At 42.8% G+C, this 22370-nt stretch overlaps 1 protein-coding gene across 12 annotated transcripts in view; it reads right to left on the reverse strand.

Annotated features, from left to right (window-relative positions):
* dmd (dystrophin) overlaps nucleotides 1-22370 on the reverse strand; it is a 309740-nt gene that overhangs the window by 24277 nt on the left and 263093 nt on the right. For 7 of the 12 annotated variants that reach the window (XM_037762036.1, XM_037762033.1, XM_037762035.1 and 4 more), the window contains 5 exons: nucleotides 21635-21670; nucleotides 3754-3815; nucleotides 2460-2534; nucleotides 195-396; nucleotides 16-101 (listed from right to left, as the gene is read on the reverse strand). In XM_037762036.1, coding sequence (XP_037617964.1) covers nucleotides 16-101; nucleotides 195-396; nucleotides 2460-2534; nucleotides 3754-3815; nucleotides 21635-21670 — 461 coding nt within the window. Of the gene's footprint in view, nucleotides 1-15; nucleotides 102-194; nucleotides 397-2459; nucleotides 2535-3753; nucleotides 3816-17553; nucleotides 17838-21634; nucleotides 21671-22370 lie in introns of those variants that run through there. The other 5 variants (XM_037762039.1, XM_037762037.1, XM_037762038.1 and 2 more) reach the window with 2 other exon arrangements.

Here is a 22370-nt window from a genome sequence, read left to right on the forward strand (position 1 = left end):
GTGTGTATTACTTACATCTGTATTTATCCTCCAGGTGAGCCTTGCAGAGCGAGATGATCCCAGTTTTGAATGACAGAGTCCGGATCTTTCCGGTGCGCCCACTACCGACCAACAAAAAGCCACATGTTAGAGTGCGTTAAATCTCACTGAAGCAATGGAAGCTCTTCTCCGCGCGCGCAGCGTGCTACACGTACGTGTCGTAGACGTTGAGCAGCCAGTTGAGGCACATGTCCACGGACAGCGGGACGTTGACCAGGTGAGAGTGGCTCTGCTCCAGCCGCTGGTACAGGCTGGTCAGACAGGTGACCAGCTGGGAGATGTCCAGCAGCTGCTCGTTCTGCTTCAGACCGTGTTGGTCGAACACCTCGCACGCCATCGGCATGCTCAGAAGGTCCACTACGGACAGAGGGGGAGTAGAGGAATGTTAGTTAGCAGACACAAACACACAGCTAGGGGTGGGAGTGATGGAGGCAGAAATGCATGAAGAAATGTGTAAAGAAAAGAATACAGAAATAAATAAGTTTGGGGAAATAAATAAGGGAAAATTGTGAATAAATAAATAAATAATTACTTACATTGAAAAATAAATGCAAAAAACAAAATGCAAAAATAAATAAATACATTCAAAAACCAGTAGAAATAAATATATAAATAAATAAATGCATAAATACATAAATAATTACATGCATTTAAAAATATTTGAAAAATACATGCAAATAAATAAATAAATAAATACCTCTAAAAATCAATAAATTAAATATATAAATAAATAAAAGGGAAAATTAAACAGAAAGGTAAATAAATGAGGGAATTAATCAAAGATTAATATCTAACGAAGCAAATTAAAACAGAAATATCATTTTAGGTCACAATTTATCAATTAATAATTGCTATATTTATTTTTATTTTTATTATGATTTTGGCAGGTTCCGTCCTCCATAGGGAATCACCGGAGGCCCCACGATACGATATTACTACAATACTCAAGTCACAATATGAACTTGATCTTAAACATTTTGCGATATGCTGGTATAGTGATAAGATATATTGTGATATTTTGAGATTTATTACCTTTTTTCAACTGCAAATTATGCAGTTTGTCAATATCTTATTTTATCTAATAAAATATAATTTTCACTCTGTTCATCTCAGAGTTTTCATTCACATATCTGAAGGTCAGAGGTCAAGGGACCCCTTTGAAAATGGCTATGCCAGTTTTTCCACGCCAAAATGTAGCGTAATTTTGTAGTTATTTAGCTTTCTTCCTGACAAGGAAGATGGTTGGTACCAATGGACTCCTTTGGCTTTCTAGTTTCAGTTACCAGGGTCGTCACTCTATCTATAAGACCGAGCCCACTACAACCTCTGGCAGACAGAATAGCAGCCGTCGGATTGTGAAGAGATTAATAGTTTATATAATAAAAGATCGATACTTAATGTCCTACTGCTGAGCTCACACTATACTTCAAACGGACCTGCTGGGTTCAAGTTCTCCATGTTCAAAGTGTCCTTGAGCTCAATGCTGCTCAAGGACGGCAGTGAGAAGGCGGCCTGACTCCAGGGATCAATAAAGTATCACATTAGTCATCTTTATCATTCATGAGGTCCACTAAAGGACAGGCGGAGAGGGGGGGAGAGGGAGAGAGAGAGAGAGAGAGAGAGAGAGGCCAAACACCCTTCAAATTATCCTGGCATGGTCAATGAGGCAACTGAAGGTAAAGGAACGGCAAAATGTGCAGTGATTGGAATGATGGGATGAAGGCTGCCAACTCTCAGACACCATCTTGTGACGTTTTTGGAATATGTATACATTGTACTATTAGGGAAAGCCATTAAGGCAAATACCTGGTAGAGAATAAAGAAAAGGAAATTGAGTGGGAAAAAAAAAGAAATGTGAAGAAACAGCGAGTAAGAGCAACGAGTTTAAGGAAACAAAAAAGGAAAAAACTTCACAACCGTGCTTCCTTCGGCAGGGTTAATCACGAAAACCTGTTCATTTCTATTTTTAGAAAGCCTCCTTAACATAAATAGTGCTTGTGTGCTATACAGCTGCAGCTATACGCCTTAAAACATATCACACACGGAACAGCTCGTAGGCGGCTCACACTCTTCAGCTCCACCACGATGAGTAAACACACACACATATATATATATATATATATACACACACATGTCCACTGTCAGAGCAGTGAGGAGGAAAAGAGGAGGACGAGAGAAAAGGAGGAAGTGAAGAGGAGACGATGGAGAAGAAGAACGGCCGCGGCAAATTGAGGTGAATTAAACAAAAACAGACAGGGGAGCTGGAGGAAAAGAAAGAACAAAGGAGGAGTGTAGGAGGGCTGGAACACAATGAGAGGATCACTCATGATGAGAGGAGTGTACTTGAAGCTGGAGACAAAAAAGCCGATGTGACACCCATTCAGGAGAGGTATATACATGTATATATAGAGAGTACTTACAGCAGAGGGCCTTCTGCAGGCGTCTGAGCTTCATGGCTGTTCGGTAGGCCGAGAACCGAACGTTGTTCAGGTCGGCTAAAGACGGAGGGACGAGAACGAAGGAGAGTTAGAGATGAAATCTTCTTGTCATTCAGCGGTGTGATGGATCGTGAAGTGATACCGCGTCTTGAATCACAGTCCAACACATTCTCACTCCCCAAATCCTCAAATACCTGAAGGGTTTAACCCTCTTGGACGGACCAGGGACAGCGTGTCAATATACGCTCTTTACATGCATAGTGTCCTTTCAAAATAAACTTCCGTTTTCACAGGAAGTTAGGTTTAGGCAACACAGCCACTTAGTTAGGGTTAGGAAACGGTGGTGGCTGACGTCCACTGACTAGCTGCTCACGTGACTCACGAGACCGACGATACAAACGTGACTATAACTATTAATTCACACTTTCATATTCTCCCGTCTAGACTGTTGTAATTCCCTCTACACCTGCCTCAGTCAATCTGCTTTAAATCGCCTTCAGGCGGTTCAAAATGCAGCGGCCAGGTTATTAACCAGAACTAGCCGTCGGTGTCGCATCACCCCTGTTCTGGCATCCCTCCGTTGGCTCCCCGTAAAACTCAGAATCAACTTTAAGATCTTGCTAATTACATACAGTATAAGGCACTGCATGACCTCGCCCCCAGTTACATTTCTGATCTCCTTGTTCCATATTCGACCTGTCGAAACACTTCGATCCTCTAATCTCGGCCTTTTATCCATCCCCCGCTCAAACTGCAAAACAAAAGGTGATCGGGCCTTTTCTGTCTTAGCCCCCCCGACCCTCTGGAATCACCTCCCCTCCGATCTATTAGAGCTGTTGAATCTCTGGACTGTTTTAAGCAGCTTCTAAAAACCCATCTCTATAGGCAAGCCTTTCTATAGGCCTCATCCACATGTGTGTTTGTCTGTTTTAGTTTGATCTGTTACTCATTATTTCAGTGTTTCATATTGTCATTTTTGAAGTGAAGCACTTTGTAAAGGTGTGTTTTAAAAGGTGCTATATCAGTAAAGCTTTACTTACTTACTTACTAAAGACTGACGTGACAAAATAAGTCAACGTTACTTTTAGTTTGACACGGCACACAATCGGCGGCCTCCTGGTTGAAAGTCTGTGTGTTTGTTTGACCCGTCCACCACCTCTCCCCAACCTGACCACACGGCGGTATCTGACAAGTCGGGAGTGAGGACGGTTTGGCGATTCATGACTTTATGAGACGACAGAGACAGGCAGTGTGTGTGTGAGAATGAACATCTTACCCAGAGACTGGTAGAGCTCGGCCATCTTGGGATGATCCCAGCATGTTGTCTGGGTCTGGTGGCTGGAAGGGGACAAAAAGAGACAGAACGGTCAGATGTCATCAAACAAATCATCAGCCTAAGACTCTTATCAACATGGGAATGGGCAAATATGCTGCTTTATGCAAATGTATGTATATATTTATTATTGTAAATCAATTAAGAACACAAAACAATGACAGATATTGTCCAGAAACCCTCACAGGTACTGCATTTAGCATAAAACAATATGCTCCAATCATAACATGGTAAACTGCAGCCCAACAGGCAACAACAGCTGTCAGTGTGTCAGTGTGCTGACTTGACTATGACTTGCCCCCAAACTGCATGTGATTATCATAAAGTGGGCATGTCTGTAAAGGGGAGACTCGTGGGTACCCATAGAACCCATTTACATTCACTGATCTGGAGGTCAGAGGTCAAGGGACCCCTTTGAAAATGACCATGCCAGTTTTTCCTCGCCAAAATGTAGCGTTAAGTTTGGATATTTAGTCTCCTTTGCGACATGCTAATGTGACATGGTTGGTACCGATGGATTCTTTAGGTTTTCTAGTTTCACATGATGCCAGTATCTTCACTGTAGCTTTAAAACTGAGCCCGCTACAACCTAAAAAACTCAAGTTGTGTTAATTCATTATAGAAAATAGTGGCGTTAACGCTAAAGTCACACTAACCCAAACAAATCCACTACTAAATATGTTGTCAAAACCAAGTTACCTTCATGTATAGACGACTTACAGAAGATCTGGATTTGTACAAATAAAACCCTCTAGACAGTTCTGTAAAACAGGAGGGGTAAAACCGGCACAAGAACGGCGTACTAATACCAAACGATTGTGCCTTCCTCAAAAAATCAAAAAGGAGATGGAAGGTCCTTTTAGGTAACGCTGAAATGAATCTCAGTCGCCGATGAATTACATCTGCTTCCCCCAAAATCCCACACTGTGACATTAATCCCGTCTGTTTGTGTGTTTCTCCCCTCCCGTCTTCTAATCTTAGGAAAATAACAACCTGCTGTGGCACAAAGCCACGCAGACTCTCTGCATCACAGAGAGTGTGATGGAGGAAGAAGAGGAGAGGCAGAGGGAGAAAAGAGAGATGGATGGCTGCTGTGTCATTCTCCCCTCACACATTCGCTCCTCGTGACTGCTGCTCGCCACTCACAGGAGACTCGGCTGTGTATTCCTGTGTGTGTAGGTGTGTGTGTGTGATTCACGCCTTCAGAACCGAAATGAGCGACGTGCCTTTTTCTCTCACGGAACAGAATATGAATGATAACGATGATATTTAAAGAATTGGTGCTTCTTGTTTGAGGTCTTGAACCCGTTCCAGTTCCTCCAGCTTCTACTGAATGTGTCCCGCACGCTCCGTGTCAGTCTAGTATTGTGTCCGTCTACTCCTGGGTCACAACTAATTAACAAAAGTTAACTTCCCCGTGACCCGTCGCAACCGGTGATATAAAGCACTGCTGACGACAATTTTGAACGGTCACACGCAGAACAATGAGGTCATCAGGGGGGAAATGAAACACGCCTTGAGAATTCACAAGATGACACCTACAAGAAATGGACAAAAATAAATCTGTCTTTATCCGAACACGGCTGGATTAACCTGCTACAGGAGCCACCGACTCTTCCCGCTCTCCCACTCTCAGTTTCCTCAGCCCCTCGTCTGACTCATCGCATATAGACTGTGGGTGTAAAAGTGTGTTCACACCAAGAGCGAGGGGCGAACATTTCACGCGGCGAATAGACGCGAATTTGTGAAAACGTGAACAGTGCGAATGACTGTCGACTGAATGAATGATTGTCGTCTCGCGGACAGATTTGACAAAACATGAATTCACTATTTCTTTATAAATCGGCATCATTATGTTGTTGGCATCCTTTTGATCTGTTTACAACAAAGCCGTATTTATGCTTAGATGACGTATATCATATCTGTACAGAGACTGGATGAAACTCGGTGTATAAACGTATGTGTATAAATCACAGACTGACTATGGTAGAAACAACATCGCTGCCGTATTTATGCCTAGATGACTTTATCTCGAGTGTTGATGGAGCAGCTGCATAGCCTGACACTGATCGATCCAAACTCCATTCAGAAAACAAGCATTTTAAAAGTTGTTTGCGTGTCGTCATGCGGACAGACCTGACAAAGCATGAATTCAGACTTTTTACAAGTCGTCATCATTATGTTGTTATTTCGGCATTCCTTTGATCCGTTTACAATAACATCGCTGTCACATTTATGCCTAGAATACGTTATGTTGAGTGTTGATGGAGCAGCTGCAATGTTAGAATAGCCTGGCAGTGATCGAGCCAAACTCCATTCAGAAAACAAGCATTTTAAAAGTTGTCTGCTTGTCGTCTTGCAGTCAGACCTGATATAGCATGAATTCAGACTTTTTACAAATCTGCATTATTATGTAGTTATTTCAGCATCCTTTTGATCCGCAATTTGGTCACAGTGACCTTTGACCTTTAACCACCAAATTCTTATTAGTTCATCCTCGAGTCCGAGTGGATGTTTGGCCAAATTTGAAGAAATTTCCACCAGGTGTTCCAGAGATATGGCGTTCACGAGAATGGAACAGACAAATGTATGTACATCCAGAGGCAAAATAACTACATTTAAGTCCCCCAAATTCAATTAGTCATTTTTTCGGATCTAACAAGTGAACATCTGATCGAGGGTCAGCAGTCGAGTCAGGTCACGTTACAGCACACTTTCATTTTGTATCCGTATTTGGGAACCTGAAATTTTTTTAACTTAAAATTACTTTCTTTAATTTTAAAGAGGGAAATTCACACCACATGAACTCAGATAGATGGTTTTTAAAGTATATTTACAGTAGTGTTTAAATTTCAACTTACTTAGTACTTAGTAGCACCGGTGGGTTTCAAAAGGCATGTTTTCTTAACACTGTTTATCATAGTCGGAAAATGGAAAAACAGAAATTCTTTAGCTTATCTTTGCTTCCATTGTGTCATCATAAATCCATAAGTATAGGTATAGAAGCTGTTGAATACGGTTAAATATGCTGTCAGTATTTGCTGATGTACAAAAGCCAACTCTTCCAATACGTCCTCCCAACGTTTCCTGTTTAATCCCAGCCCAACGTCACCATCTGATCTCTAATTTGCATCTCATGACAACTTTAAACACCCACTTTCAGATGAAATGCCATCTAGAAAACATTAACACTCCACTTACATTAAACGGCAGCAAAAACTAATTACGTTACTGTAAAGCGAGGAGCTGATTTTTCCTGGCCATTAGTTCCACTTAGCTGCTGTTGTAATAATTATTGTGCTAACATGATAAGACAAATCTGGACGGCTAATTCCAGCTGTCAAAGTGCATCCGTTTGAGCATAAAAAAAGAAAAAAAAGAAAGAAATGTTCTGCGTCACAATAAATACGAGTGTGAAGAGGTGTCGGATAGTAAATGTGATGGTAATGTGCCAGCTGCCTGTTTACATAAAGCTAATGGAAGCCACATGTCATACCAGCGAAGGCAATTAAGTGTTTTTCTTCAGTGCACATCAAATATTTGAAAAGTCCTTCACAGGAGACGGAGAACAGTGGAATCTAGTGCCTTCCACTTTATATGTCAGATGGTTAATAAATAGACATTTGGCTCCCTGCAATCCTGGAAATGAGAGTGGCTTCTTATTTAAGAGTACGTGTCAATCAATGTGTCTGTGACGCTCTCGTCATTAAGTTAAATATAGGACGGTTAAATGCCTATTCAGTGCCAGCTAGAATGAAATATTAGAGCCACTCTGTTGCTGGTGTGAAGGTGAAAATGAGACAAGAGCTGGAAGTGGAGAAAAGACTTCCAAATAAAGATATTCTTAGATCAAACACAGATTCCTATGGCAAGCCATTTTAACATTTAATAGCTAAGATTGACTATCCGGAATTAGAGATATACACAATTGCGTATCTATAACGTCATTGTGACTAGTCAACAACAACGTCGCTGCCGTATTTATGCGTAGATGACGTTATCTTGAGTGTTGATGGAGCAGCCGCATAGCGTGGCACCGATCGAGCCAAACTACATTCAGAAAACAAGCAATTTAAAAGTTGTTTTCGTGTCGTCTCGGGGACAGACTCGACAAAGCATGAATTCAGACTTTTTACAAATCTGCATCATTATGTTGTTATTTCGGCATCACTTTTAATCCATTTCATATTTACAGATATCTGCAACGTCATTCTGCCTAGTCAAAACTCTAATTCTAGATATCTGTAAATACATTTTGACTATCCCTAACTCCAGTTAGAGATATCTACAACGTCATTCTGAAGTCAAAATTTTATTTTAGATATCTAAAAAGGACGCTGTATCTTGAACTGGAATTATGACAAGTCAGAATTAAACTGTAGATATCTGAAACTGGAATTACGACAAGTCATAATTCAGTTGCGGATATCCCCAACTGAATTGTGGATATCCGTAATGAGAAACCCCATACACATGAATGGCAAAAGTAGTTTGAATCGTACTAGTCAACATAGAATTAGGGATATCTTGAATTAGAGTTATGACTAGGCAAAATAACGCTGCAGATATCTTTAAAGAATATCCTGTCTGGCTATTAAATGTTAAAACGTCTTTCCGTAGATTCCCATTTCTTCAATACAGGTGTGTGCTCAGGCTTACATACATGTGAATAGTAGGTGTGCAAAGTATGCAGTGGGTGTTGTGAGTCAGTGGGGGAAAAAAAAAAACTAACTTCATGGCGAACAAAACAAAAATGTTTGAAATCCAGTGCTGCTCAGCGTCACAGACAGAGGACTGTTTTCCGCTTTATAATTCTGTCCGGAAGCGTGTTGGTACACAACTGCATCCCGGCTTGTTCAAAGCACACGTGGAGCTGGTCACACACTAGCGCACCTGCAGTTAACCTTTGTCTGAAAAGCAGCCACATAATAATCCATAATGCTTGTGGGTTTTTTTTTTTTCTCCGCATTGCCCTTGTTTTTCTCTCTCCTGCCTCTCTCCCACTCCAGATAATGAGGAGAGGGGTCCCATGGTGAAGAGCTACTTAAAAACCCTCTAAGCTCAGAGTCTGTGCAAACAGTAGCTCAGTCACTCATCGGCGTGCAGCTACGAGCCACTCGGACGGAATCCTTCTAATAGCCGTGCGGAATCAAATACGCCGAGGCTCCGAGATGCGGGGCGTCGAACTGACAAGTGTTGTAGTTCAATTCCCAGAATCGGGCTGAGAAAATCCGACAAGACGTCCTTGAGCAAGACGGGTAGGTTGCAGCTGTTTACATCAGCTGCTCAGAAGCAAACAGCAGTACTAATAAGGAGCACTGCAATTTTCATGTGAAACTGAAATGATCTAAGTCCCCGATTCGGAGGTTTGATTGAGCCCAGTGTCCTGCTGGGCAAGAAGAAAATGCATGCTGGATTTGGTTGTTATGAGGGCTGTGTATTGGCAGGACAACTTTACCGCTAATTTCTTCTCTGCTCCGATGATCGCCATCTCTCTCTCTGTCACTCGACCACTCACTCGCAACGCACACATCACATTACACCAACGTAATATATATATATAAACATGTGGATAGCTGACGGTACCATAGGTAGACTGTTCTCACTATCAATGCGCCCAGGGGAAACACCCACCCAAATCCGCATTGAAATCGGCAGGACGAGAGCTAACGGGAGGTGCCACTGACACACATTATGCTGTGTTCAGACTGTATTCAGTAAAAATGAGAATTGGGCGAAGGTAAATTATAATCATGATGTGTTCAAATGTAATCTTGTAAAATTTTATTTTTTGGGCGAGAAACTTGAATAAATCCAGATGTTTGAAGGAGATGTTTTCACAGCAATATAGAATAGATAAAAGAGAGGGAATTATGACCTGTTTAACTTCCCAACAAGTATGCAAATGGTAATAAAAGGAGTGGATGTTGAAGTACATTAGATGTTTTACTTTTGTTTTTTACCGTGATATGGAATTTCACTGGTATTGGCATCGACTACTACATTCCTGGTATCTTGACATCCCTAGTGGAGGTCTACGGGAACTGACAATATGCTTGAAATAGTCAAAGAGATTTAAGCTGTACTCAATTTTCGTATTATCTTACGTGAAATACTCCTAAAGGGTTTTCAAAATAAAAGGTACATAATACTTGATACTTAATTATTACATCATTTTTAAAATGCCAAATCCTGGTGATTGGTAAGAAGCTACTCTTGAACCAGCCGATCTAGGTTCATGGGGTGTTGTTTTGTCACTCTGCAGAGGGCAAAGAGAATCCCCCTAAAGAGATCAATAAAGTATTGCATTACATTTCACTATTGCATTAACTGCAAACCTCAAACTTCCCCACCCCTATGTCTGCCACACCACCCTCCTGTCCTCAACACCTTATCTGTCTCCACCACCCACTGCAGCTCCAGCCTCCTACTGGAAAACACCTATTTGTTGGGAAGACACACACACACCAACAACACCTGACAAACACACATTGTTCCAATACGTCTACAAAATCCCGATCCGCAGATCTACCACTTCCCACCAGATGTCCCATTGGGATTAATGAACAAAAAAAAACAACAACACAAGAGAACAATCATACATCAGTGGTGGCCTGCAGGAACCGAGCATCTCTAGTTTTCACTCTTTTTTTTTAACGCTCTTTGAAAGCCGACACTGTCTCCCTAGAAAATGTATCACGGCCCCAGGACACGCCAAAGTGTTGATAAAGCATCGTAAACTGACAAAAGATAAACTACTGCACACTGGGCGGTTCCGGCGGAGCAGTCGGGGATTCGCTGCCTTGCTCGAGGGCGATCTGATTGAAGCTGACGAGGGAGGGGAAGAGCGTTCAACATTCACATCCCCCCACCCGCCGTTTCCCAGCGCAAATGGGGAGATAAACCAGTACAGACAGTAATGATTTAAACTAACTCTCTTATTGAAATAAAAACACACAAGAAACTCGGAAGTAAATAAAGATCAAAGACGTTTTTTGGCAATACTGTAAATGCACTACATGTTCTGCAACTTCTTCCATGTAAAGTATTTATAGCATGAGAGTCCGTTCAGGGCTGGCGGAAGGGGTGGTGAATGGGTCAAACAAACACAGATCTTTTCAAGAGACCGCTGTTCATGTCCCGTGTGAAACTAAAAGTTTCACGTTGACTTATTTTGTCACGTCGTGAGTCCCGTGAGTCGGTAATCATGTGAGTCGTTTAGTATCGTCAGTCCTGTTAGTCGGTAATCATGTGAGTCGTTTAGTATCGTCAATCCCGAAGGTCGGTAATCATGTGAGTCGTTTAGTATCGTCAGTCCCGTGAGTCTGTAATCACGTAAGTCGTTTAGTATCGTCAGTCGGTAATCATGTGAGTCGTTTAGTATCGTCAGTCCCGTGAGTCAGTACAAAAGTACCCCTTGCATCGATCTCTGATGCCGAGGGGCACTGACCAAGCGGCGGTATTCGACGTGTTGGGAGTGAGAATGTGTTGATCAAATCACACAAGATGTCAGACTTCAATATCTGATTATGAGGTAAAAATAACACTAACTATGGAACATCGGCCAGATTTAACTATGTTTTTAGCCTACAGTTTGTTTACCATTGGGCACATTAGAGAAAGTCGTGCTGCTTTGGCTGCTTCCTGTTCACACTGTTGCTGTACAACAACCACTGAATCACTGCTGATACATTGAAGAAAAAGCCTGAAACCTGCTCACATTATTATTTCTCCAGGAAATATAAAGCATTCCTCTGTGCAGCATCACTTCAAGTTGGATTGAACTGCAGTCATTCTTTAACAGACAATTACACACACTCCGTCACACAATAACCCACACGCGTGCAAACACACAATGCTACATATTGCAGTTAACAGGCAGCTGAATAGCTTATTGCGGCGGTGACAGATAGGTGTTTTAAATAATGGATCCGCGCAGACACACGAGTGTCACTTCTCGCTGCAGTCAATTATGGCTCTTGGATGAATGATTAAAGGTGGTTTATGGGCTATGGCGATGTCTTCCTCTGCCTATCATTGAGAGTAAGCCCCGACAGAACGCTTCCTGCACACCAGGCATCTGAATGAGCTCCGACAATGGCCTTCAGGGATGTGATGTGAACAAGAGGAAAAAGCGGGCGAAAAAAGCATGAAAGCCATATTCATCAGCTGGATATTAGAGGAAGCGGTTTGTCAAAGAGAACCTAAAAGTACAGAGAGAGAGCGCGAAAAGATAACCAATATTATTTTCCTTGTGATAATGTATCATAATAACAGTTGCACTTTTCTGCATCTTAATCAAACATGAGATTTTTTAAAAAAGATAATTCTGGTTCTATTTTAGTTATTGTCAGCAAATCCAATGAAAAGACCATCATCCTGCTGGAAAACGTTCTGACTTCCCTACTCCATCTGTGGCTCTCAGCCTCAAACCCATACTGGATATGGAAATCTTTGAAAACAGCTCGCAACTTTCATTTTTTGAAAGAGACGTGAAAGAGTAATTTCCAAAAAAACAGCTGGACGGTAGCAGCAAGACGACGTATGTTTCGCTGTGCAGAGTTTGTTTTCACATGCATCTGCTCAATGGGGAGTTCCAAGTTTCTCTGAGGCCCTGTTCAGACCTGGTGTTAACACGCATCCTGAGTGATCCTGTCCATCACAGGTGGAGGTGTAGAGGATGAATTGAGATCCGATCGCTCAGACCACATTCAGAGGTGGTCTGGGCTACTTCTGTGTGCTTCGGCTTCTGTGCTCTTCTGTATTCTGTCGGTACAACTGTAATATTATTATTTAAAATATATCTTATCTGAGCTACACACTAGGCACAGGAAGTGCATTATCATCAGACTGTGCAGCGGCGCCGGCGCCATGCAGGTCCCCGGGGACCACCGGTACAATAACCTTATATTTTGATGTTAATAAAAATGTACCCTAATTCACGAATATGTAGGATATTACTACTGACATTCATGTAATATCACACTGTCTGCTGTATTAGCCGTGTGTTTACTACGTGTTTATTTGCATATAGAGTAGTGGTCACACAAGACGCATGTGGAGATGCATTCTAATGCCAGGTGGGAACAGACGCACTTAAAGCTGTCAACTTGTGATCCGATCACTCGGGACGCGTTAGTACCAGGTCTGAACAGGGCCTGAGCTCACCTTATATCCAAGTTTAACACATGGACATACATGCAGGATTTATGACATCACAACTACTTTGAAGCCAATCACGGTCCAATATGTAACTAACACAAGTGTGATGTGGAAACTTGAAGCCTCCCAGGCAAGCCCCCAGGAAGAGCGCCAGTCGTCAATGCGTCAATTTCGTAGTGGCCAAACGGCAGTACTGCAACTCCCGTGTCCGTCACGTGATGCCTTCGGGCCCAAAAAGACTTTTTCCCATGTCCCATATCCATGCTCCCAGGGCGTCAAATACCGACGCTTTGTCATGGCCGTCGGCGTTCGATATCGCTGCAAAAGGGTGCCATTAGCGGCAGGAAACGCATCAGGCTTCTCATTAACTACAATGTAAACCCATCCGCGGCGACAGTAAATGCACAGGGAAAGTGCTGTGGTGACGTATTACAGCAAAAATAAGAGCGAAAGAGACACACAGGGCAGGTGGATGGCTCCAACAAACACAGGGCTTTCATCCAGTAGGTTTCACAACAACATCATTTCACAACATTAAGCACAAGTTACTGCGACGGAAACAGTGACGCCCCGAGGTGTCTGACAACGTGTTACCAGATTACACACATTGAAAATGGCCTTTTCAGTGGAGACATCTTGTGTACAGCAGTTAATCATTTGAAATTAATATTAACATATTCAGAGATTCTGGACTTTTAATAAGGAAGAAGAAGGAGATGTCGTTTTAAGATTTTTTTTAACGAGGTAACTTAACTTTTTGGTGGAAAAAAGCAGGTCAGACGCAAATAATTCTTTAAAGCAGAGTATTTTTTACATGTCATAGAACACATTTAGAGGGGTCTTTCATTTAGGTCGATTGATTAATCGTTCAAAACTGAATGTTTTGAGGTATCGGGCTGTTGACAAAGCAAAATAAGCAATTTGATGACATCACTTTGGGCTTCAGGAAACAGCTGCACGCACAGAAAGGGAGGGCCTGCCCACCATAAACCTTATGTAACGTGAAAAACATACAGGCGTCATACTGCAGTGGTTCAACAAAGATGATGGAACACAAATGGAACAAATTAATTCCTCACACATTTTTACTTTGTGACCTTTAGCGAATGTTTTGTTTCCACAGCCTCTGCTTGCTGTAATCACCGATGTCTTTTGATGCTTTTGGCTTCGAGAGGTTGAATCCACTGGTAAATAAAGGTGATTATAGATAATGCTTGGAACAACTGTTCCCTCGTGGAACAGCTCATTGGCGACTTTATCAACCCTTTTACAACCGGTGAAATCTGTCATCGGCATCACTGTCACTACTGCTAATCAGATGGTATGTCTGTGTGCAGGCTGGGTGCAGATTATCTACCCAGCAAGACTAAATGCATCATTAGTTTGACTCTACACACACACACAACAAGTCATTTTAAATCATTTTAAAATACAACCTGAGGCCTTCGGAGGCAGAGACTTTGAATAAGCGTAGATTCATACTAATAACTGCACAGAAGCCACTTTCATACATGAAGTATGGGATGAGCTTTTCCTGCAGTAACGGTGGCTCTGGCTGGCTCACACGTCTGACAAGCTCCCCCACAAAGTCTGGAAGAAGGGAAAACAGAAGCAGCTCTTCTCTTGTTCTGTAGTGGCGGACATTCATATTTTACATTTTGGGCTGTGAGCTGCAGGGTTTTTGGCGGGCTAATTTCCCCCTGGGGTCTGGATTTCAAAACTTGTAATAATTAAATCTCCCTTTTCTCAGTCAAGGATCAAATGATCTCACTGACTTTGTCCGCGTATTTCAAAACCTTTGGCAGGGATCATGGTGATCCCGATATATGACCAGGTAGGGATTTCCAAATTTCATAACTCGGACCATTTCACAAAAGGAGCAAGGATTAGCACAGCTTTTACATCCAAATGTAAGTATACTTTCAATAGAGTGCTGCAGGAATGAGTCCTAAAACCCGGAAATGAGTTCGCATTTTAGCACTTCCGGTTCCCTCGTCTGGAAGTCAACGGGTTTCTTGGATGGGTTTTTAATTAGATGCCCGTAATGAGGTGACCTGTTGTCTCTGGCACTGTTCAGACCTGGCATTAACATGCGTCCTGGGTGATCCAATCACAAGCGGACAGCTTTAAGTATGTGTGTTCACACTTTGCATTAGAATGCGTCTCCACTTGCGTCTCGAGTGACCACTTGTGTTCGGATTTCACTTCAACGCTCTAAATGCAAATAAACACACAGTGAACACACGGCTAATACAGCAGACGTTGCGACGTAATATTACAGGAATGTCAGTAGTAACATTCTACATGTTCGTGCATTCAGGTACGTTTTATTAAGTCAAGATATAAGGTTATTGTACCGGCGGTCCCCGGGTAAAGAATGTGGTCACATGTGGCCCAGACCACCTCTGAATATGGTCTGAGCGATCGGATCTCAATGCGTCCTCAATGTGTTCACACCTGCACTTAGAGCTGTCCACTTGTGATCCGATCGCTCTGACCATCTCTGAATGTGGTCTGAGCGATCGGATCTCAACGCGTCCTCCAGGCGTCTTGAGTGCGTTCACACCTGTACTTAGAGCTGTCCACTTGTGATCCGATCACTCAGGACGCACGTTAATACCAGGTCTGAACAGGGCCTCTGTTAGCCTACTGTGTGACCACAAACAAAACCATAATTTGGATGTTTTGGCGCAGACAACGTACTTACAATGTTTAAGTGAAACTAAACTTTGGGAAATGTGTTATTAACAGCAGTTTTTCCAGGTATTCTCAGGAAGACGTGTGAGATATCTGCCTTCAATTTTGAAATACCCAAATGCTTTTTGTCCGGATTAAAAAGGTAGGATCGGATTACTACATCTGAATCCAAATCTTCAGGATCAGAAAATCTTTGGATCTGCTTTGAAATAACCTCCCATCAGAATTTAATCCAATCCAAACCAATATAATCCTGTGAGATCATTTTGACATAACAGCCCCCTGAGGACTAAAGGGAAGATAACATCATCTTCAAACTTTTCCGACAGCCTCCGGTCACAATTTCTTTCTCGAGACCAGTCTGATTAGAAGTCGGCTCAACCGTAAATACCAGTCGTTTGTTCTGACATGCCGATACAGAAATATCTTCTCGTTGCCGCAATTATCCAGAGCCTGTATAATTTATCAGTAATTCAAACGCGACACCTGAACAGAAAAAAAGGCGTGCAAGCTTGAATATGGGAAAGTTTTCTTTCATTGCTAACTCTGAATGCAGAAATTCACCCCTAAAAAAACACCGCACATGAACTAGAGCGGTTCATCTGCACCGAATACAAAGACACACACACGAGCCATAACAATCATGCCTGAGCACGTCAGCGCTCACTATCCTGAATCTGTGTGAAGCTTTTTTATCCATCAGCTGTATTTAATCACACACACACACACACACACACACACACACACACACACACACACACACCTGCAATCACATTGGTGCCAAAGAATCTGCAGCCTGCATCCCTCATTGCTCTCATTTCAACAACTCCTGAAGTGCACACACACACACACACACACACACACACACGTATGCATAGAGGTCCATCCTTATCAGTGCAGGACAACCACATCCCCACTCTGCAGCTCAGCACTGATCAGCTGGGCCGGCGGATGGATAGCACACATGAACCTTAAAAACCCCCCCATTGGTGTGTTTGCACTGCAAAAAAAATGAGGCCTGGCGTTATTTCCCAGCCGAAAATAGACCAACGCACCACCATCCGTGCACTGTGCGCACACCTCCGCGCACAGTGCACAAAAAAAAACGCACTGATCCAGACACTGCTTTTGCTGGCAACGGATTGCATGCATCTCCTGTGTTTGTGCGCGTTTGTGCACTGTGAAGGAATGCAGTGATACACCACAGCTCGGTGTGGTGCCTTTCTCTTGCAAAAAGCACACACACACACACGCATAAATTAACACAAATCCCCATCGGGTTACATTCAAACACGCACGGGCAAATAAACGCACTCCTTTTTTTTTGGATTCCAACATGGCAGCAGATATAGCCAGAGAAAAGGCGCACATATAGAGAGGATGCAGAATTAGGAGATGTTCTGGAACCAGGAGGGATTCAGCGGGTGGAGGAGCCTCACTTGGCCGAACACCTCGCCTCGCTCCCCGGCCAACAACCACCATCAACACCCGCTGCTGTAGAGGTTGGGTTTTAATGGCTCCAACATCTTTTCCTCCCTTTTTCAAGTGCATCCTTTTAAATGCAACATTTTAAACTTATATATATATATTTTTTTTATTCTGTATTCTTGATCCACATATTTTAACATGCTATAGGTGACATTCATTCCGAGATCATCACACAAGAAGTGAGAACATCTATGATCTATACCATGTGAATGCATCTTTTGTGCAGGTTTTATGCGCAGATTGTGGACTACAGTTGTAATAATGTGCGTTTTGTGCGTAATGTGTCACCAGATCACCTCCTCTCTGCCACATCCACTGTGTGTGAACAGGTTTACTGCATTATCCCCACCAGCACAATCAACCATCCCCATTATTAATCACAGCCCCAGCACTCACTTCCGAAGCTGCTCCCGCATCGCCGGCCCGGTCAGAGCGCTCCGCGGTCCGGCTGGAAATGAACCGATTCCCCGGTGGCAAGAACCGAGGCGATATATCCCGACACCGACACCCTCCTCCACCGCGGTCCCGACCCGACCCAAAGCAGGACGCTACCACCGGAGAGAGGCGGCCGAGGTTACCGTGTGTAGCCTCCGTGTGTGTCGGTGTGTTAACTGTGTAAAGCAGCAGCAGCGGCGGCGGCGGCGGTGGTGGTGGTGGGTTGGTTGGTTGCAGAGGCTGAGTGGCTGCAGGCAGCGAGACGCGGGTCAATAGCGCGGGAATAAAACACAAAGCGCTTCCGCTTAATGCTTCAAAATAAAAGCTTCACTTAGAACAGGGGTCAGCAACCTCTCCAGTGGCTCCCTGTGGATTTATACAAATGGAAATGAATAACTATTTTTTGTTTTCATTTTTATTTATCATTGTTGAGGTCTATGGTATACCTGTCAACGATTAGGGCCACATTGAGGGAAAAAAATAAATCTGAGATTTAGAATAGAATAAAGTCATAATATTACGAGAATAAAGTCATAAGTTTATGAGATAAAAGTCAAAGGTTTACAAGATAAAAGTCGTAATATTATGACAATAAAGTCATAATATTATTAAGTAGTAATTTTACTTGTTATTTTCTTTTTTTCTCATAAAGTTATGACTTTATTCTCGTAATACTATGACTTTGTTCTGAAAATCTCAGATTTTTTCCCCCTCAATGTGGCCCTAATACTCTACATTGGAGCCGATCCCAGCTGACATTGGGCGAAGATGGGGTACACCCTGGACAGGTTGCCAGACTATCATACATAGAGATAGACAACCATTCACGCACACATTCACACCTACGGGCAATTTAGAGTCAACAATGAACCTAACCTGCATTTCTTTGGACTGTGGCAAGGCCTATGGAAAGGAGGCTGGGTCACGTACGGACATGGGTCTTGGGGTATGGGGTATGACACATGCGCATTGTAACTGAAGCTGCGGTCGTGCGTTGCGATTGGTTAAATGTTGGCAAGTGCAGACCAGATTTTACTGCGCATGTGTTCTACCCCCAAAGATATGACGCGTGACCCAGCCTCCTTTCCATAGGCCTTGGGCTGTGGGAGGAAACCTGAGCACCCGGAGAAAACCCACAGGGGGGGGGGAACGCACAGGAGGGCCGCAAGGCGGTGTTGCTAACCATTGCACCACCATGCAACCCTTACACGGGATGTGTTAAGAAAAGAATTAAGCAAAACTGAACATTGCTGACGCCTTTATTTTGAAATTAAACTCAGCATACTTCCTGTCTAGTCCTGTCTGCTTCTGGGAAACTTGACTCAGCTCAGTTAGACGAGGCGGAGCTCAGGCTCACTGCCTCTGCCTCCCTTCCCCCCATCCCACTGTTTCTGAAAGCAAAGGAGCCTCAACACCATCCGAGGAGGTTTTTCACCTCCCTGACGAGAGAGAGAGAGAGAGAGAGAGAGAGAGAGAGAGAGAGAGAGAGAGGCTCTTCACAGATTTCCACATTCAAGGCCATGGAGAGAGAGAGAAAGAAAGAGGAACAGTAAAGAAGAAAGGAAAAGTGGGAGAGACAAAAAGGGAAAGAAGGCACACAGGAGAGAAGAGACAGGAAGAAAGAGAGAGAGAGGGGAGGAGGACGAGGAGGAGGAGGGGGGTCTCTTTGCTTTGGGAATCAGTGTTCAAGGCTTGAGAAATGTAGGCTATGTTGCACCAGCAAAGAGAGAACAGCCTGTAATTTATAGGCAAGTCTCAACTGTTATTTCATCCCATCACAACAGTATGTCTTTATACCTGAGTGTGTGTGGAGGTGTGTGTGCAGCAGAGAGACAATGACAGATTGGAAGAGGACGGAGAGGGATGGATCCAACACGTCACACAATTTCCTGATTTTAAGCTCTCATTTTGCAGCGGACTGTGTTTGTGTAGGAGGTCACGGATGTAAACTGACTCCACCCGTGGGGGGGTGGGGGGGGGGAGCACGCTTATCATCAAGGTGGATGTTGCAGGTTCGAGGAAATCATCTCCAGAGGCAGACAAGGGATCGTGCGCGAGAAGCAGTTGGTCGGCCATATGTCGTTGCGCTGTGCCCTGAATGTGTATGAGAGTGTGTTTGTTCGATGAGTCACAGCGAGTGTATAGTGTGGGGAGTCTGCAATGTGTGCACGGACACTATATGGACAAAAGTATGCAGACATCCCTGTAAACACTAGGGCTGGGACGATACACGTATCTCCCGATTCGATACTATCACGATACTTGGGTGCCGATTCGATAAAGTATTACGATTCGATATTACGATTTATTGCGATTTGTGTAAACTTTTTTAACACTAGACCATGAGAAAAAAAAGTTGAACCATACACTTCTAGGGACTTTTTAATATTTTCTAGCAAACCAAAAATCAAATAATAGACATTTCCCTCACAAATTAGTGGTATTTTCTTTTTAATTAAAGGGACATGTAATGTTGTCTACTTCTGGTGAATATAATCCAATCAATCTTATTTCCATATATGTATTTTGTATATACAGTTCCCTTTGTTAACACCTTATTTTGAAAACCGGACGTAGTCCAACGTGTCTACTTCTTCTAACTTCTCCAAGGTGGTCTCTAGCTCTCCCGTCAGCTCCGTTCTCTTTATCCATCCATGGTCAGCTCTATCGGGGCCGTTTCAATGCATTTAACATAAATGTCAGTATATGGGTGCTCTACAGTTGTAGCGTCGGCCCATTTGACCACAGAGATGAGAGCGACGGTGGGCCCGTCAAACGTTACCGCGATACGATAACGTTTCCTGTCCGTGACAGAGTTAGAATGCAGCTTTAGCCGTGATGTCTAGCTCTGCTTTTCCTGTCAATGTGTGAAACCCAAAGTGTTTCCATTCTTGACTGGACGTGTAGTGTTTACCACGCTGGATTTAAAAATTATTTAACAACTCGCTGTGGTTTGTTTTGGTTGGCGGATACAGAGTGGATATGACGCCACGTTACTCAATAAAAGCGGTAATGATACACGATACAATGGTAAAAATCAAAACACTTTGAGCTAGTGTTAGGAAGTTAAACAGGTCACAATTCCCTCACTATTATCTATTTTATATTGATGTGAAAACAAAACAGCTCCTTCAAAAAACTGGATTTATTAATTTTTTTACTGAATAGAGCTTGAAGGCATCAATAATGGAACTCATTATGATGGCTGCTAACAGCTAACGTTATTAGCTCTCCTCCTGCCAATTTCAACACAGACTTGTCATTTGCCTTATCAGGGAAAAAAATAGTCCCCTGGACGTGTCAATAGTGAGTTAACTGCTTCTTTTCGGATTGTATTCACATACGGTACTTCAGAAAAACGAGTACTGTCACATTCTCAGAATTTTGGCATCGACTTGGTACCAAAGAATCGTGACATCCCTAGTCTCCAGGCCCATGCTGAGATAACATCCGATGACATCATCAGGGATATATTGTCAGACCATAGAAAGCTCTTCCACAAAACTAACTCCTCTTGACTAGTAAACTGACCGTTACAGTATGTGCAACATTGGTGGAGTGCTCCTTTAAAGTAAAAGTAAAAATGAAATGCTAAAAAAGTAAAAAAAATAGTTATTATGGACACAGAATGGCCTCCTATTATGTTGTTATGTCACTATATTTTTACATATTGTTGGATTATTAAATGTGCATGTACAATATCTCCCTTTGAAATGTAGTGGAGTTCTAAATAGCATAAAATCAAACTACTCAAGTTAAGTACCTCAATTGTACTTGAATACAGTACTTGAGTAAATGAAGAAGAACAGTGGAGGCACCATATTAATGGAACTTGGAATGTCCAACAATCACATGTGAGTGTAATATTTTGGTGTCCACATGCTTTTGGCCATATAATGTACAGTATATGTGTGTGTTAATATGCATGTGTGTGACACAAATCCATATCTTTTCTCTCTCTATATATATATATATATACAGTGAAAGATGTTAATGTGTAGACAGGTGTGTGTGAGTGCGTGTGTGGTCAGCTGGCACTCACAGGGCCTCGGTCATCTGGTCAGGTCCAGCTTTCTCACTGCATGTGGAGAGGAGAATCTGTCACTTCTCTTTCCCTTCCCTCCTCCTCTCTCTTTCTCTCAGTTGAGTGTGTTTCTCTCACGTGCAGTTAATTCCACGTCAAACACGGCATCACTCTCACTCGGTCATTACGTGTTAACTCAAACACAACAAGCTGCTAGTTGCTGATTACCAAGCCCGTGCAATCTACTGTATGAGCTCTCTTGACTGAAGAAGAAGAAGAAGCAGCAGGAAGTGAGGTTGACCAATCACATTGAGGGGGTTATTCTGACCAATGAGTTAGGAATGTGAGGTGGAGAGTTAAGCCTATGTCATATCTAGGCCACTGTGGCTACAGTAACGATGTAACAATTACAATATAAAGGCCATATCACATCAAAAAAATATAATAAGCATAGACTGTATGAAAGAAGTGGACGTAGCCTCCCGGTCTGAAAAATGAAGCCAACACCAAATGCCTTAAACGGCCAGCAGGGGGCGACGACTCTGGTTGCAAAAATAAGTCAGATTGTATAGAAGTCTATGAGAAAATGAGCCTACTTCTCAGTTGATTTATTACCTCAGTAAACATTTTTTCTAATGAGTTTATGGTCTCAATCGCTAGTTTCAAGTCTTCTTCAATACAGCACGATGTAAATCTTGTAAATCATGGTCCCATTTAGAGTTATATGGATGATAAAGCAGGGTGATGCTTTAGG

The sequence above is a fragment of the Sebastes umbrosus genome, chromosome 24 (assembly GCF_015220745.1).
Source record: "Sebastes umbrosus isolate fSebUmb1 chromosome 24, fSebUmb1.pri, whole genome shotgun sequence".
Taxonomy (NCBI): Eukaryota; Metazoa; Chordata; class Actinopteri; order Perciformes; family Sebastidae; genus Sebastes; species Sebastes umbrosus.